The sequence below is a fragment of the Pleurodeles waltl genome, chromosome 5 (genome assembly GCF_031143425.1).
Source record: "Pleurodeles waltl isolate 20211129_DDA chromosome 5, aPleWal1.hap1.20221129, whole genome shotgun sequence".
NCBI lineage: Eukaryota > Metazoa > Chordata > Amphibia > Caudata > Salamandridae > Pleurodeles > Pleurodeles waltl.
In genome coordinates this window covers 1768403790-1768422357 of record NC_090444.1, presented here as the reverse complement: position 1 = coordinate 1768422357, position 18568 = coordinate 1768403790, and the positions used below count along the sequence as shown (strand labels likewise).

Below are 18568 nucleotides of genomic sequence, written 5' to 3'. Positions count from 1 at the left end.
TTGCAAAGCATTATTGTTTGGAAAAAACACTGCAGGGTGATGTAGCGGTAGGACACGCAGTATTGCGACATTTATTCCAGTAACGGTGAGCTGTTGTATTTTCTTCATTTCTTTTTCCTACCAGCCAAGTATGTTTTGCACACATTGTATAAAATTGTTTTCTTCCCTTGATAATGCACTATTTATCATTTATCACGGTACAGTGATTTTCTCTTCGCATATTAATTGCTTATTTCATGTTTTTTCTTCTCTCATTCATGGTGATGTTTATTTCAGTGATTGTGGTAATACTTATCATACAGTGTGCTTCATTACTGCTTGCTATTCTGATTCAAGCATGTGAATCTATGAAAATCTGAGGGACTGGAGCTTCTCACAGGAGGGTTCCAGAGGGAAGGGAAGCCTGATTGGCTGAAACTTGGTTTGGTCCTTTTTTCTCAAAGAGACAAGGATAGGCTACTAAGGTGGAAGCCTTTAGGCCTTTTTCCATTATAGTTGTTACTACATTGCTATTATAATGTACAGGGGACTCCCATCTCGACGACGGGGAATGATTCAAGCATGTGAATCTACAAAAGATTCCAGTACTGGAGAACTACAGTTACAGGTAACTAATTATCTTCCAGATATACCTTCACTCAGACTTCTTGGTTGTTGTCTCTAGACAGGTCACAGGTTAAGGTTAAGTTGCTTGTATAAGAGATGTTCCATTAAAAAAAATCTGAAGATGGTACTAAAGTGTGTGGCATGTGGGTTTGATAGCTACTATACCTCTATTTCTCACAGATTGACAACTAACTCCCCCTGTGTTCAGTGAAGTGAGGATGTTTGTAAACCTCTCTGAAAGCAAGCTTGCCCCTTAGCAGTGACTAGACTTCTTTTGAAAAATATCTAACAACTTGTGTGATCCAGTCATTAGAAAAACAAGCACTGGCAAAGCCAATAGGTTTCACCTATGTGAGCTCTATTTACTTAGTCAATTCTTTTTTAGCCAGTTGTACAGCAGCGTAGCTGAAAGTAAAGCGAATAAAGTGCTGTGATGTGGTCAGTGGTGGCCCTGTCATGGTGTTTTTTTCTTCTATACTTTCAGTGATGTTGAGCAAATTTGCTAAAAAACATTGACAAAACCAAACAGCTTTCATGTATGTGAGAGAAATTTGACTCTTTCAATGTTTTTATTTGTTGTGTGGCGGAACAGGGTCAGGGGGTGAGATAGGACTCAAAATGAGGGATAGCAGGATGAAGGTGGGACGAGGAACAAACAAGAGGCCGGGAGGCTGGGGCAAGACTAAGGAAGGTGGGAGGTGGGTTGAAGGAGGGAGAATGAACAGCATGAGGCGGGTGGGAGGGGGACAGGAGGGAGAAAGCAAATTGTGACGTGGCCAGCTGGGGGCACTCTGCTTCCCTTTTTTTTTTCTTCCAGCAGGAAATGCTGAGGTGCCTGCAGTTGACATGCTTAATACTGTTTGTTGAATTATATGCTCCATAATTCATCACCCGGCACTTCTGTCTGCGCATTCCCCTGTGATACACCATAAGCTAAGGTCCATGCTAACATCGTCAAAGACCGGTTGGTCCGACAGCTTAGCTCACTGTGATCCAAATCAATTAGGGCCTGATTACAACATTTGCGGATGGGATCCTCTTTCACAAATGTGAGGTATATTCTGTCCACCGTTTTACAAGCTCCATTATATCCTATAATAATAAAATAAAATAAAATAAAAACACATGGAAAGAGAACTGTTTCGCAAAAAGGGCAGAAGAACCAACTTCTTTCTAAGCAGGATGTAACCAGAAGCACTGTATTTAGCATGTACTGTACTGTGTTCCTGAGTATTTTAATGTAATCAGGCTTAATTCCATAATGGATGAAAAAGAAAAGCTCAAGCGATCGAAGAAGGCCTGGTCAGAAGGGGAAATTAACGTAGTTTGAAAGAGCACCTCCAGGATGTACTTCACGCAGCCCCGTACACTGTGAAAGTAAACAAAAAAGTACTTTCGGAAACATGGTCAGTGGAAGGGCACTGACCATTAGCCATTTGCAGTCTCCGGAAGGAGTACTTGGTCCTGAGGCAACACAATGTCAGTATGGCAAAGCAGCAAGGAGCAGGGAGCAGGAAGTGAAAGTAGACTAGGTACTGGCCGATCAGAAGCAAGGTAGTTTGAGAGACGTCGGAATAAGCCAGTGGTAAGTTCAGGTAAGTAAGGGGCTGGTTCTAAGCCCCTTTTTAATTTCTTTTTTTAGTCCCAATAGATTTCATAAGCAGTGCACAGGCGCGCTTGCAGGCGAAACCTAATATGCAACGTGTATGCATGTATGAGCGATATCAATCAATCAAAAAATTTCTTAAGCGCACTACTCACACGTCTCCCCCGTCTCCCCCGTTAGGGTCTCAAGGCGGTTGGGGTGGAGGGGTGCGTGGGGGGTGGCATTGCTGGTTACTGTTCAAAAAGCCATGTCTTGAGGAGCTTTCTGAAAGTTAGGAGATCCTGGGTCTTGAGTAGGTTGGTGGGGAGGGAGTTCCAGGTCTTGGCAGCTAGGTGGGAGAAGGATCTGCCGCCGGAGGTGGTGAGTTGGATGCGGGGGATTGTAGTAAGGGCGAGGTCAGGGGAGCGGAGCTGTCGAGTTGGTATGTGGAAGTTTACTCGTTCGTTGAGGTAGGCCAGTCCAGTGTCGTGGAGGGCTTTGTGAGCCTGGGCGAGGAATTTGAAGATGATCCTTTTGCTGAGGTCCAAAACCTGTTTTTACACTACCAAGCTGATTTTGTGTATGTCATCTTATGTTGAATACAACTGCATATTTGCGTTTTGTTCATTCATGCTGTTCTCCCTGAGCTAGGCCTGATTTCTTTACTTAGCTATCCTCTCAGAGGTCATCAACAATGACAATTGTTCTATAAAAGGAGTGTTTCATAATGTATTGACATGCTTTAGTGATGCCCTGTTCTCTACAAATGGTTTATCACTCCCCTTCACCTAATTCAAATGCGATTAAATAAACAAAAATACTAATATAATTATTTTCGTCCAAAATAGAAAGTCCGTGAGAAATTACGTGAAAACAGCATCAGCAGACACAACGGAGAACCGGAAAAAACAGAGGATGATATGTCTCAAAAACACACTTGGGTAAAAAAAAATCGAAATATAATCTTGAAATGCATGTCATTTCCTATTTGCTGTGTTTTGTTTGTATTGTTTTTTTTCTTCCAACATGGGAACAAATCATTGATTCAAAATGTTAGAATAATAATTGTCCTTACTATGACACATATGAAACATTTAATTCAGGAAACCTTATTGTGGGCAATACACTGGTGTTAGAAGCTGGTTCTTTATATAGTATACCAATAAGAGATTTGTCTGCGGTCATGTGTCAAGGTGCTCACTGTCGTCGGTCAGGACCTGCAAGGGGGACAGAAACACTGCTGGGCCACTCTTGAGGCTGGCCTCTGCAGTGCCTGCGTCCTTCGTCGGCTGATCATTGGTTAAGTTATCAGATTTGGCCTGGACTTTCAACAAGCTTTGGTCACGGCTGGTACTTTGGATATTGGTGCAAAGGGGTTCGTGGAGCTCCTGGCGTCTTTGGGCTTGACAGGAAAATGGACCTGATCTCCTGAAGTGTGCTGACTTTCTCCTGCGCTGCTACTGCACTGTGGACCTGTGCCAGACGTTGCGGTCAGTGCCTACAGGCTGCAGGAGAGTAGCTCCTCTACTCCAAAGGAGATGCTGGCTGCTTGACAAAGTCCTGGCAACCCTTTGGGGCTTGTGGAGGATTAACAGCTGCAGGACTAGTCAGGTTGTAGCAATTGTCTAGTTTCTGTGCAGCAGGCAGGGTTTGGCTTTACAAGTCCACAGCAGTCTTCAGTTCTTGTGGGGTCAGCTCTTCAGTGTCCTCTTCTTCTTATTAGTCAGGTGAATCTGAAGTTCTGGATTCAGGAAGCCTCCTAAATACTAAGGTTTTAGGTAAGGGGAGAGCACCCTGTATGACCACTTCTTGTGAGAAGTGGGTATAACCCTCTCTCGGTTTCCTAAATTCTGCCAGTCACCAAGATGGTGGAAGTTTCCTAGAATGGGTCTGTGACATCAAGCAGCTCACCTAAGTGGTGTGTCTTACCTAGGTCTGGGGGATGCCGGAGGGGGGGGCACATATAAAAGGTGACAGAGGCCTTTGAAGCCTCTGGCCTTGATATGCTGATTGCTAGCCATCCTGTTTAGAGAAGGTGTAACACCACCTGCTAGAACAGGCATTGTTCTTGCCCTCGAAGAGCGGGGAGTCAAAAGGTGTGTACATTTGGAGTCCGCATCAGTAGAACAATAAGATACATAAAGAATATTTTTATTTTTTTGTCTGTCACCTAATAGTAGTTTCCCTAAATGATATAAATCGGATGCACAGTGGCAATAATTTCAATAATAAAGGGAAAGTGGTTGTAACAAATAAAGAAGACTGAGAAAATACAGGAGTTTAATGAGGTTTCTTTAAATAACATTGTAAGATGATATACATATGACTCACTAAGTGTTGTAATTTATGCACATGAGGAGAGAATATTATTAGCAGTGAGAATTAAATGGTCATCGGTAGGTTACTTAGTCATTAGATTATCATAGTGATCGGTATTAGTAGATGTTCTATTAGCTGGTTTTACGTGCATCGGAAGGCAATTCGAGATCCTCTGGGTATTCCCCGAAGGTAAATTTAAAGATGGAGATTTTTTTAAAGTAAAATATGAGAAGTAATGTGCACTTGCTTTTTAGCATCCTGTATTTATTAACGACTTGCAATTTATATAGTGGAAGGTTGAGAAATTTAGGGTATTGGTTTTCTGTATGAGACAAGCATCAGTTTGAAAATAAGGTTCTCTTCCAGGGGATCCTCATCAAAGTCATAAACATTGAATATTCCCGCCCTTGTGCGGGGACCCCGGAGCATATATAAAATATATACACATTATACATGTGTAACAAACAGTCATGCAGGCTATCATGTTAAAAACAGGCTAAAATGCTTTATTTCTATGAAGTTTTTTTTTTTTTTTTTTTTTTTTTAAATACTACAATAGAGCATAAATAAGTACCCAAGCTCCTAAAACTAGGCTTGGGGAAGTAAGCAGTAGCAAACTCTAGTGAAAAAATAGAGAAAACTGCATTGAAAAACAATGAAGCATTCTTAGCCAATAGGCTGCATGTAGGTTAACACAGGAGAACCATAAAAACTTTGGCACTGTGCCTTTAAGACCCTGAGCACCTCCAGTATCCCACCATGCCTCAGGGGTGAAGGAAAGGTGACAGTTGGTTCACAGTTAGGTCAGTTCTTTTTTCCGGCTCCTTCTGAGAGGATCCTGGAGCATTGAGCTCTCAGTTTTTCTGAGTTTTCCTCAGAAAAATTCTTTAAAAAAGCGTTTTTTCACTTTTCACTCGACAAATAACATCTTTGTCTGAGCTGGGAAGGTTTTTTTCTGACAGAAAAATGCCTTCTCTTTTTGTCAAATGCCCTGCTTGTGGGAAGAAGAAGGCCCAGTCAGATCCCCACTCTCTGTGCATAGTGTGCCTGCCTCAGAGTCACTGCCCTGACACTTGTCAGTACTGTAAGAACATGTCTAGGAGGACTCTGAAAGACAGAGAGAAGATCCGACTTCATGGGCTTCAGGAGAGGAAAAGAACATCGTCCTCCTCGCTCCCCAGGCATCCAGAAGGCCATTCTCAGGAGAGAATGGCCCGGTCGACGTCGACAGGTAGGAAAATACCTGTTTGTTCACCGTCGACGTCGTCGCTACCACCGTCCCACCGGCATAGATCGCCGTCGACGGCGACGCACCCGACGTCGAAGGGAACGACGTCGAGGGAACACCAGAGTAGGGGCAGGTCTCCGTCGACGGCAGCCCGCCGATCGACGTCGAGCCACCGCCGGCATGCCCGGTCGCCGCCAAAGGCTGTGCGCCCCCCGACGTCAGGACACACGACGTCGAGATCTCCACGACGGCACGGCAAACATCCGCCGTCAACCTCCCATCGCTCCACGTCGAGGCACACGACGGCGAGCAGGTCGAGGTCCAAGGAACGCCGTTCGACGTCAAGGCACTCAACGTCGAGGCAATCAACGTCGAGGCAGGACCAACCGACTGGGCGTCCTTCGACGTCGAAACAGCCATCGACGTCGACGCAGGTCTTACCTGTCCAACAGGGAGCAGAACATCGCCCCTTGCCAGACAAGGCTCAGTCTCCAGTGGTCTCCATACCGAGCGACTCTTCTCGGTCAAGAGCATCTCCTGGGCATGTCTCGCCCATCAACCTATCTCCGAGATGGCTGGAGAGCCTCAACAGACCAGCGGCCTCCCCAGATTCGCAATATTCGCGAACGTATTCACCCACTGTCTCCCCGCCAAGAACGCCATCGCCGACAGCCGGGGCAGAACGGGCTCGTTCAGCTCCTCGACAGCCGACCGCGAGGACTAGGCGCTCGGCTACAGCGTCCCGCAGCAGATCTCGCTCTCAACGGAGATCCAGGTCGCGCTCAAGAAGATCACCCTCTTGGTCTTCATCAGGTTCTTCTGTCAGGCGTTACTCACCTACTCTTACAGATTCACCACCTGCTAGAGTCTCACCAGTGGATGACATAACCACTTTCAACGAGGTGTTACTAAGAGGAGCACAGAAACTCAATATAGAGGTTCCAGAACCATCTACCTCCTCATCAATCATATTTGAGACACTACAACAGAGATCAGCGTCGAAAAAGTTGCTGCCTCTAGTGCCTGGTTTGTTGCAGCCGACCATGGACACTTTTCTGGCCCCAGCCTCGCTTAAGTCTGCCCCGGCTCGGATTCTTAAAAAGTACAAGGCTCCAGAGCAAGACCCTTTATTCCTTAGGAAGGATCCGCCACCAGACTCAGTGATCATAGCTGCCGCCCGAAAGACCCACTCGGTGGCATCTTCATCCACAGTACCCCCGGATAAAGAGAGCAGGCATTTAGACTCTCTGGGAAGAAAGATGTGCGGGACAGCGGCTTCAGCAATGAAGGTCTCTAGTGCGTCTGCGCTCCTGGGCAGGTACGATCGTTCTCTGTGGGATTCCCTCAGTAGATTTACGGAAAAACTGCCCAGAGAAGACAGGCAAGATTTCCAAGAGATTCTACAGGAAGGATGCCTGGTATCTAACCAAGTTATCAGCGCGGCAGCGGATGGGGCGGATTTGGCGGCTCATGGGTACGCACATGGTATCTGTGCGAGGAGATCTTCCTGGCTGAGGCTCACTGGCTTGAAACAGGAGGCACAACAACATATCCTGAATCTCCCATTTGCCGGGAATTCTCTATTCGGTGCCCATGCAGACGAAGAGATGGCCCGCATGAAGACCGAGGTGGATACCATGAAGGCGGTAGGCCTCGAAAGAAGGAAAGATTTCAGGCGGAGGTACAGACCGTATGATAGACGCCCTTTCCAACAGAGGGTTCAAACCCCTCATTGGTCGCAAAGGTCTCAGCAACGACAGGGACGCCCTCTGTTTCAGCGAAGAAACACAAGGGAGCGAGGGTCAAGTAGACCTCAACAGTCCACTCCAAAAGTACCCACTAAGCAATGAAGTCTCGCTTCCCTCGACACTGTACACCACTCCGGTGGGGGGAAGTATTATTGCTCATCTTCACGAGTGGCACTCTATCACAAGAGACAAATGGGTGCTCAATATTGTCGAACATGGCTATTCTCTCCTTTTCAAGCAGCCTCCACCACACTTGCCACCAACCAAACACAATCCGGCTCATCTCACCTTGCTACGCAAGGAGGCTCTCGCCCTCCTAAGAAAGAATGCCATAGAAAGGGTTCCACCTGCCCACAGAGGAAAGGGGGTCTACTCCCGTTACTTTCTAGTAGCAAAGAAGGGTCAAGAGGGCGTTTTCAGGCCAATCCTGGATCTAAGACTGCTGAACAAATACATAAGAAAGCAGAAGTTCAGAATGCTAGCGCTTCACCAAATTTTCCCTCAACTGCATCAGGGAGACTGGATGTGCTCCATCGACCTGCAGGATGCGTATTTCCACATCCCAATAGCTCCAAAGCATCGAAAATTCCTGCGCTTTCGAGTAGCGTTACAGCATTACCAGTTCAGGGTTCTACCCTTTGGCCTGAAATCTGCTCCAAGAGTTTTCTCGAAATGTATGGCAGTGGTGGCGGCGCATCTACGAAGACAAAGGATATACATATATCCATACCTAGACGACTGGCTACTAAAGGCTTCTTCTCCGGAGCAGGCGAGAAGCCATCGGGACATTGTACTAGGAGTTTGCGAAGCTCTAGGTCTTCAGGTCAATTACCAGAAGTCAACCTTGACTCCAACGCAGAGTCTTCACTACCTAGGAGCTATCATAAACACAGAACTACAAAAAGTGTATCCTTCGGAGGAACGACTGTCCTCAATAAACATGAAGTGCCAGGACCTGTTGAGAGCCAGCGCACCTACGGCACGTCAGGTGACATCACTACTGGGCTCCATGGCATCGTGCATCTTTATTGTCCCAAATGCCAGACTCCACATGAGACCCCTCCAAGAGGCATTGGAGACCAATTGGAGCCAAAGAACAGGTCGCTGGGAAGACACAATGCGGCTACCGGAGGTAGCGCTGCAGTCATTGAGATGGTGGATGCACAGACCTCACCTGTCAGTGGGCGCTCCGTTTCACCAGGTACTTCCATCCGACACTCTGGTAACGGATGCGTCTCTTCAGGGATGGGGGGCTCATCTGGGTCCTTTTCAAGCGTAGGGTCTGTGGTCAGACAAGGAGAAGCAGTACCACATCAATCTGCTAGAACTCAGAGCGGTCCATCTGGCTCTCAAGTCTTTCACACCGCTAATTCAGGGGAAAACTCTATTGATACAGACGGACAATACAACCACGATGTATTACTTGAACAAACAAGGGGGAACGAGATCCCTACCCCTTTCACGAGAGTCCCAAGCGATATGGCATTGGCTCCTGGCCAGAGGAATGTCAATCACAGCAGTTCACCTGCCAGGTCAGCAGAACGTAGAAGCAGACTTTCTAAGCAGACACCTGGAGGACGTTCACGATTGGGTCCTGCACGACGAAGTCGCAGAATACATCTTCGCGCAATGGGGTCGGCCTCAACTGGACCTCTTCGCAGACGATGTAAACAGGAAATGCCCAGACTTCGCATCCAGGTTCTACCGTCCAGGATCTCGAGGGAATGCCCTGTTGATCGACTGGTCAGGGACATTTCTTTACGCTTTTCCTCCGATTCCCCTCATTCCGGCAGTGATCAGCAAACTTTACGGATCCAGGACCAGAATGATTCTTATAGCGCCACAATGGCCTCGACAATTCTGGTACACGGATCTCCTCAACCTGTCGGAAAAACCTCACAGGAGGCTGCCGTGCAGACCGGATCTTCTGAGCAGAATGGAGGGCAGGATTCTGCATCCCAACCTACCCTCTCTGAGCTTAACAGCATGGCTCCTGAATTCCTGCAGTATGGGCACCTAGGACTTTCGCAGGAGTGCATGAACATCTTGAAAGAGTCCAAACGGCCTTCCACGCGGCGTTCCTACGCTTTTAAGTGGAAGAGATTCTACATATGGTGCTGTCAGCAAGGCCATAATCCCATACGGGCGCAGGAGGACGTCATACTGTCCTATTTGCTTCACCTAGCGAAATCCGGTCTGCAGGTATCATCTATTAAGGTACATTTGTCTGCTATTACTGCCTATCGCAAGTCACCTTCTCAGGAATCCTTCTTTACGAAACCTGTAGTCAAGGATTTCTTAGAAGGTTTGAAGAAAGTTTTTCCGCCAATTCGGAGGCCTTCTCCTCCGTGGGAACTGAACATAGTCCTAGCAAAACTTATGGGCCCTCCTTTCGAGCCTATCCATAAGGCTTCCGTACAACACCTTACGTGGAAAACGGCTTTTCTGGTGGCCATTACTTCAGCGAGGAGGGTCAGTGAGATCCAGGCCTTGTCTGCAAAAGAACCGTACACGGTTTTTCATGACAATAGAGTAGTTCTGCGAACTCACCCATCTTTCCTTCCGAAGGTGGTGTCAGAATTCCATATTAATCAGACCATAACTTTACCGACGTTCTTTCCCAATCCGGAAACTCCGGCTGAGAAAGCATTGCACTCATTAGACTTGAAAAGAGTGCTGAAATTTTATCTGGACAAGACAAAATCGATTAGAAACTCTAACCGCTTGTTTGTGAACTATGGTCATTTAAGGACAGGAGAAGCAGCATCTAAGCGAACAATATCAAGATGGATAGTCTCTTGTATTGTTAATACTTACCAGCTAGCTAATAGACAATTGCTAGCGCGGCCTAGAGCGCATTCCACAAGGGGAAAAGCGGCTACAGCTGCTCTCCTTAACAATGTTCCTATATCTGAGATTTGTAAGGCTGCTACATGGAAGTCTGTACATACTTTTACAAGGCATTATTGTTTAGACTCAGATGCAAGAGCGGATGCCCAAGTGGGGCAGGCCTCTCTAAGGAATTTATTTGCGTAAGACATGTCTATTCCTGCACTTCTATCGGACAGTCCGCTGGGTTTAGGGATGGGCTTGCTAATCTATTCAATGTTTATGACTATTGATGAGGATCCCCTGGAAGAGAAGGATAAGTTACTTACCTGTAAATCCTAGTTCTCTTCCAGGGGTATCCTCATCAAAGTCATAAACAACCCACCCTCCTCCCCGGACACACGTCTACTGGAAGTGCAGGACAGACAGTATTTTGATTCAATTATACAAATTGTCACCGTAAAAAGAACTGACCTAACTGTGAACCAACTGTCACCTTTCCTTCACCCCTGAGGCATGGTGGGATACTGGAGGTGCTCAGGGTCTTAAAGGCACAGTGCCAAAGTTTTTATGGTTCTCCTGTGTTAACCTACATGCAGCCTATTGGCTAAGAATGCTTCATTGTTTTTCAATGCAGTTTTCTCTATTTTTTCACTAGAGTTTGCTACTGCTTACTTCCCCAAGCCTAGTTTTAGGAGCTTGGGTACTTATTTATGCTCTATTGTAGTATTTAAAAAAAAAAAAAAAAAAAAAAAAAACTTCATAGAAATAAAGCATTTTAGCCTGTTTTTAACATGATAGCCTGCATGACTGTTTGTTACACATGTATAATGTGTATATATTTTATATATGCTCCGGGGTCCCCGCACAAGGGCGGGAATATTCAATGTTTATGACTTTGATGAGGATACCCCTGGAAGAGAACTAGGATTTACAGGTAAGTAACTTATCCTTTTGTAACAGTGGTTCTCCAGCTTTGGTTCTTTCATCAGTTCTCCTGCTTGAATTATTTAGCAGTGTCCGACTGGAAACCTTCTGGGAGCAGTCTATACACACAGCAACTAACATTAATAACAGCCACACACACCTTGTTGCCAGCCCACCTTATTATGTGACTGAACCATGGCCAATGGGGTTGATTGAGGTGCTGGAGTGCCAAACCACCTTGGTCGCACTGACCTTCCAGTTTTCTACTATGCATTTTCAGTGGCACAGGCAGTACTCAGAGATCTGCCTTTTCTTGCAAACTTGATTATCTTTGGCTCGGCCACTACTTGGGACATCTCTTCACTCCCAAACGGATAACACAGACACATTCTGCTGCTTTTGTGATTGGAGAATGAGCCCATTGTGATTTTTGTTTTCTTGCTGACTTCTTTTCCTATTGTTGTTCACACTCAGACTGACTCAGAGGCTACTGTGCATCATGGCCTCCTGCATCCAGCTGGTGACATGTGGCAGATGGCATATGCGGGATCTGAAGTAGGACCTAAAGTTTCCCGTAGTCGCAGCATCAAGGGAATCTCTCTGACATGTTCCAGATCTCAAAGGGAACGGCAAAAGGTATGTTGTGGTGGCTAATGAACTGCAGTTGGGTCAGAGGCAGACCCCTTTCCCTTCCCCACCCTGATCGGACAGTAGAGACAGATGTGTCACGCCTAGGGTCGGGCGACTATCTGGGAGAGGAAGGGATCAGAGTCCAGACTCCACATCAACCTACTAGAGCTCTGTGCGATCTGGCTGGCATAAAAAGCCTTTTTTTCCCCTCTGTCAATGGGAAGATAGTGCAGGTGTTCATGGAGAACACCAATGCCATGTGGTATTAGAAAAAGCAAAGAGGGTGGGTTCGTAGACCCTTTGTGAAGAGGCCCTGCATCTCTGGACATGGCTGGAGCAGCAGGGCATAACCCTGGTGGTTAAATACCTGGCAGGGTCTCTGAACGCTACAGCAGGTGAGCTCAGCCGTCAATGCCAAGCGGATCGCAGGCGGCGCAAGGACTCTTTTCAGCAGTGGGGAGAGCCTTGGTTAGATCCGCATCTGAAGAGAACGCGCAATGTCAGCAATTATTTTGTGTTCGGGTTTCCAAGACTGCTATCGCTCTGAGATGTTTTTTATCTCGAGTAGAGTTTAGGCCTCATGTAGGCTGCTCCACCCATAACACTCCTTCCCAGGATTCTCAAGAAGATCAGGAACAACCAGGCCCAAATTCCTCTTGTGGCACTGGACTGGGCATGGAGAGTCTGGTATGCCGAGCTTCTGAAAATGAGCATCTATTCACTGAACAAGTTTGCCCTTCAGATCTTCTGTCGCAGCAGCCGGGGAGGGTCCTCCACTGGAACCTGTCAACTCTCCACCTTCTTGCTTGGAGATTGAGCAGCGACAATTGACAGTCTTTGACCTTTCTTTCGAACTCTGTAATATTATTCTTGCAGTCAGGGGTCACTCCACCCAGACAGTTTTCCTGCTGATGGCAAAAGTTTGTATTATAATGTATAGAAAAGTCTATCGACCCTCTTTCTGCCTCTCTTTCTGATATTCTTCTCTTCATTCTTTCCCTTTCCCAGCAGGGCTCTGCTCTGGGTACTTTAAAGGACTATCGCTCTGCTCTGCCTGACAATCCCTCTTTAGTTAAGTCCCCTGTTGTAAATAGGTTTCTCAAAGGGTTTGCATATATGTTTTCCCCCTTCGCCCTTTATCATACCACAGTGGGACCTTAATTTGGCTCTCATGTGGGCACCCTTTTATCCACTGCACAATTGTCCCCTCCGGCTACTTAGCATTAAGACAGCCTTTCTAGTGGCAATAACATCTGCCTGGAGCAGAGTGAACTGCAGGCTTTGTCATCCAAGCCTCCCTATTTGACTGTTTTTCTTTACAAAGTGGTGCTTCGTACTAGGGCCTCTTTCCTTCCAGAAGTGATGACCCCATTGCTCACCTTTTGCGCTCCTCCACATCTCTCTGAAGAAGAGGAACGACTCCACCTTCTGGACCCTAAAAGAGCGTTTGTGTCGGAAGCTGGCTCTCTATGAAGTGCCCAGGTAAATACACGACTTGCGATCCCAGTCTTCAGGGTTTTAGACTTGCACCGGGCAAGGTTCAGTTTGGTACCAAGAGTGCACCCACGGTGGCACGGGGACGGCTGGGTGCAGAGATCAAAGTCAGTGCCCAATGCTAATCATGGAGACTGGGGGTTTAGGTAATGAAGACGCGCTGCTTCCATGGTCAGTACACGTGGTGCCAGAGATTGGTCTCCGGGGATTGAGGCAAGCACCAAGGTGGACACAAGGCAGCACCAAACTTACAATCTGAGCGGTAGAGGGGCGACTGAGTGCAGAGTGCCAACACAGTGTCGGGCACCTAATGTTATCTAATGGAGACTGGGTATCTGCTGCAGCAGAATTTACAGGTGAGTAGAGCAGGGTCATGGGTCTATCTCCTGCGATAAAGGTGAGTACAGGGGAGGGGCCCACAAAGTAGCACCAAACATACACCCTCAGCGACACAGGAGCGGCTGGGAGCAGAGGACCAACACAGTGTCGGACGCCAAGTGTTATTCAGTGGAGGAGATTACTTTAAGAAATTGACTGCAGGCTCGTGGGCAGAGTTTGGTAGAGGTCAACTCACAGCTGTCCTGGTAAGTTGAGGTGCCAGAGGTCGTAGGGACATCGACGGTCCAGTTCCCCAAGGCCCAGGGGCTCCGGGTGTAGGGGTGTCTTGGCGTCGGAAACAGCTTACCTGGCAGGTTGCGGTCAGGGTCTAGGAAAGTAGCCTCTTTCTAGCTTGGTTACCCCCACTTTTTGCCTGTTTGTCAGTGTGTTTGACTGTTCACTGGGATTCTGCTAACCAAGACCCCAGTGATTATGCTCTGTCCTTGTAAACATGGTTGCTGGAACCTTTTTCACCCCACATTCCTCCTACTGGTGTCCCCATGTAAGTCCCTAGTGTATGGTACCTAGGTACCCTGGGCATTGGGGTACCAGGGGATCCCTATGGGCTGCAGCATGTATTATGCCACCCATAGGGAGCCCATGCAAAGTGTTCTGCAGGCCTGCCATTGCAGCCTGTGTGAAAGGGTGCATGCACCCTTTCACTACCAGGTCGCTGCACTAGGTCACTGCAAGTCACCCCTATGGCAGGCCGTCCTAGCCCAGAGGGTGGGGTGCAAGTACTTGTGTGTGAGGGCACCCCTGCACTAGCAGTGCCCAGGTAAATACACGACTTGCGATCCCAGTCTTCAGGGTTTTAGACTTGCACCGGGCAAGGTTCAGTTTGGTACAAAGAGTGCACCCACAGTGACACAGGGACGGCTGGGTGCAGAGATCAAAGTCAGTGCCCAATGCTAATCAATGGAGACTGGGGGTTTGGGGAATGAAGACGCACTGCTTCCATGGTCAGTACACGTGGTGCCAGAGGTTGGTCTCCAGTGCTAATCAATGGATACTGGGGGTTTCTCTAGCAGAGGTGCCCCCACAAATTCCATCTCCATTCTCCTGGACTTTGTGAGTGTGGGGACCCCATTTTATACGTATACTGGACATAAATCACTACCTGTGTCCAGCTTCATAATGGTAACTCAGGACCTAGGCATGTTTGGTATCAAACATGTCTGAATCATACCCCAATAATATTGCAAGTATTGGTATTATGATTCCATGTACTCTGGGGGCTCCTTAGGGGACCCCCAGCATTGCTACCACCAGTCTTACAGGGTTTTTCCAGGCAGCCCAAGCTGCTGCCTCCCCTCAAACAGGTTTCAAGCCGAGGGAGGCAGAACAAAGGATTTCCTTTGGGAGAGGGAGGTAACCCCCTCTCCCTTAGGAAATAGGTGTGAGGTAGCCTCCCCAAGTCACTGGTATGCTTTGAAGGGCACATTTGGTGCCCTCTGTGCATAAAGCAGTCCACACCGGTTCAGGAACCCCCAGTCCCTGCTCTGGCTGGTGCTCAGAGCTCCTCCAGAGGGCCCTGGGTTCTGCCATCTTGTTTCCAAGGTTGGCAGGGAACACTGGGAGCATCTGAGTGGCCAAGCCGAGCAGGTGACATCAGAGCACCCTCCTGATAGGTGCTTACCTGGGTAGGTGACCAATCCTCCTTTCAGGGCTGTTTAGGGTCTCTCTTGGATGGGTCCTCAGACTCGGCTTCCAAGACTTCACCAGGATTACTCTTCAACCTCCACTTCGACTTCTGGCCACTGGAACTGCGACTGAACCCTCCAGGAACCGACAACGCTACAACCCATGAAGTAGACTCTTCTGCAACTTTGTTTCCACGGCTCCTGCCAGCTTTGCAACATTTCCCCGGCTGTGCATCCTCAGAAGACAGCAACTCTTCAGCCTGTACAAGAAAGAAGGACTCTCCCTTGGAGTAAAGGAATCATTCCCCTGCATCCACAGGCACCTGCTGCTACGACAACCGGCTGCGTGGATCTCCCCTCATCTTGAGCTGCATGGGTCCAGCTTCATGGTTGGTGGTCCGGAGTAGTCCTATTGGGCTTCTCTGCTAGCTGTCCAGCTTTGCTGGAGGTAAGCCCATGCTTTCCCACGCAGGACAGTACCACATGCACTGTGTCTCTTGCAGCTCCCAAGGCTTGTTTGCATCTCCTCCAATCTTCAGGCGACATGTAGCTCTAGTCCCCAGCACTCTTTCCTGCGACGCACAGCCCTCTGCGTAGTTCTCCTGCGATGTGGGATCCCTTCCTGTAGTGCTGCGTGGGCTCCTTCTGCAACATTTGTGTTTCCCAATCATATAGGACTCTTGGGGGTGCTGCCTCCGTTCCTGTGAACTCTGCGACACTGAGGGTCCCCTGTGACTCCCCCTCCTGGATTTAGTCCCCCTGGTCCTTGCTGGTCCCCAGCAGCACCACTTTTCCGCTAACCGTGAGTTTGCCTTTGCCGGGGCTTGTTGGTGGAATTCCTTCACAGACACCCGTCTGCAAACTTTATTCCAGTGTGTGGCATCTTCTGTATCCTTTAGGAACTCTTCTTCAGCTCCTAGGGCTGCCATTCTGACCTATTCTTCCTCACAGTCGACCAACTCTTGCAAGTACAGCTGGGTGGGTAGTAGCTCCTAGTCCTCCCGGACTCCACTGTGACTTATGGACTTAGTCCCCTCTCTCCACAGGTCTTCTTTTTCAGGAATCCACCTCTGGTTTCTTGCAGTGTTGTCTGGGCGTCTTCTTTTTTCTTTTTCTTTCCTTTTGGGTGGTTTGGGTTAATTCCAGTGATTTAGCATGCTTTCCTGGTCGTACTTTATTACTTTCCTCTGTGGTTTTCTAGTACTCCCAGCTCCCCCCTCTACACATTCCACTTATCTAGGTGGAGGTCTTGTGTTCGCATTCCATTTTATTTTAGTATATGGTTTGGGCTCCCCCTGGGTTACTATTATCTATTAGCATTTGCACTGTTTTCCATTGATTTCTATGCCTATTACCACTATACATATTAAGTGCGTTTAATTTGTTTACTTTAGCAGTGGAACCCTTGGGGGCCTGGATAAGACAGGACATACTGGTCCGGAGCTTGCAATGGGCCAAAAAATGGGAAGATAATATCTCCTTATATGAAGACAACACCCGAGTCCTTGACACACCTGAGTGCTCTGGACCCACAATGTAGCGTATATTGAGGATGAAGACTGGCAGGAAGCCACTGCCTCCCCTACAGAGGTGGCCATATGCTCGGGTTTCACCTTGTACAATTAGAAATCCTCCCCATAGGAAGTGGTCATGTAAGGGTTGTAGTCACCCCATTTGCTACTACCCTACACACCCTTAAATTCTCCTAAATTGAGTATTTAGGTGGATCTCCTACACCAAAAGACACATTCTCTGGACCCAAGAAGAACACCAAAATGCAGGAAAAAGCAACAACAGCGTAGAAGCTACAGACTTGGCCCCGACTGCCAGCCTGCCTGCAGTCCTCGACAAAGATGACTCGTCCTGCAGCTGTTCTGTCTCCTGAAAGCCTGGGAGGACTGCCAGCACTTCGAGAAGCACCAGGATCTCGCATGGAGTAGCAGAGTTAATTCCTTGTACCCTGCAGGCACCAAAGAATGACTTTGCACTACGGACCACCAAAAAAACCTACATTGGAAACTACAACTGCACTCGTGCCCCCTAGTCCAAACTAAAATGGGCCAACAGTGCCAGAGTGGCTCCCAGGCCCTACAGGACACAAGCCCACCTTTAGATTTGCACCTGTGGATTTCCCGAAGCCACCTACAGCCTCTTTCTGCAGGCCCCCTCTATTGCGACCGCCTTTGGTGACAAAGACCCAACACCTCAGGACAACTCTGCACTCCGCTGACCCAGACCTAAGGAGACAAGGACCAAAGCTGTCCCTTCATCCCGAGCATCGCAATATGTGAGCCTCTCTGTTGGTTCAGTCGGACTGTCCTTCCAGTCCCTACCTGCAGCTTCTTTTCCCCAGGACCGTTTTCAATTGAAGCCAATGGGGTACCGGCAATTGTAAAGCACCTCTACACCTGGATGCCCACGAGCTCCCGAGGTGACCTGTTGGTGCTGCCTTGAACCGTGCCCCATACTTTCTGATGGATACAACTACCTGTGGATTCCTCACCTTTATGAATTCGTCCCTTGCGTCAGCATCCAACGGAAAGTCTTCTTCCTAGCTGCCCACGTCGACAAGGACGTCATAATGGCACGGCTCCACGTGACTCCGTCTGACGTCAACGTTCCAATAAGAGGTCCTCGTTGGCGTACTGACGTCAGTTTTCCGTGCCTTCGACACCTACGGTTTTTCTTCCTGGCTCGTTGATAACTGTAACGCTTTTTGGTGGTTACAATGTCGCCTCCAAAAAAGTCCGGTTTCAAGCCGTGTAGAGAATGCGGAGGTCGGATGTCAGTGACCGACCCCCATTCGGACTGTATTTGGTGCCTTAGTTCTGAGCATGATGTGGAAGGATGCTCTTCGTGCCAGAGCATGAATCCAAAAGCTCTGAAGGAGCGTGAGGCGAAGCTCTTCTTGGCTAAAGTGAAGAAAAAGGGCCATAAAAAGGATTCCTCCCATACTTCTCCCAAAAGGCATAAGAAGCGGCGTCATCATGACTCTCTGCGCCATTCGGAGCGGAGCCGATCGAGGTCGAGGTTTCGATCATCATGACGCCAGAAGACATGGGAGATGAGTCCTACTGTCACGCCTCAGCCTGAGAGTCCGGCGTTGTCGCCGGCGCCGTCTGTTTTTGAGGTCGTTCATTATAGCCCTCAGTTTTTGCGGCGTCGAGGGAGCCTGATGTTC

At 48.1% G+C, this 18568-nt stretch overlaps 1 protein-coding gene across 2 annotated transcripts in view; it reads left to right on the top strand.

Moving 5' to 3' along the window:
• The window catches only part of LBR (lamin B receptor), a 489903-nt gene that overhangs the window by 183489 nt on the left and 287846 nt on the right, over nt 1-18568 (top strand). Inside the window, exons 4-5 of one of the 2 annotated variants that reach the window (XM_069236197.1) lie at nt 3040-3132; nt 11717-11878. In XM_069236197.1, the coding sequence (XP_069092298.1) occupies nt 3040-3132; nt 11717-11878 (255 nt within the window). The remainder of the gene's footprint in view (nt 1-3039; nt 3133-11716; nt 11879-18568) is intronic. The other variant, XM_069236198.1, reaches the window with a different exon arrangement.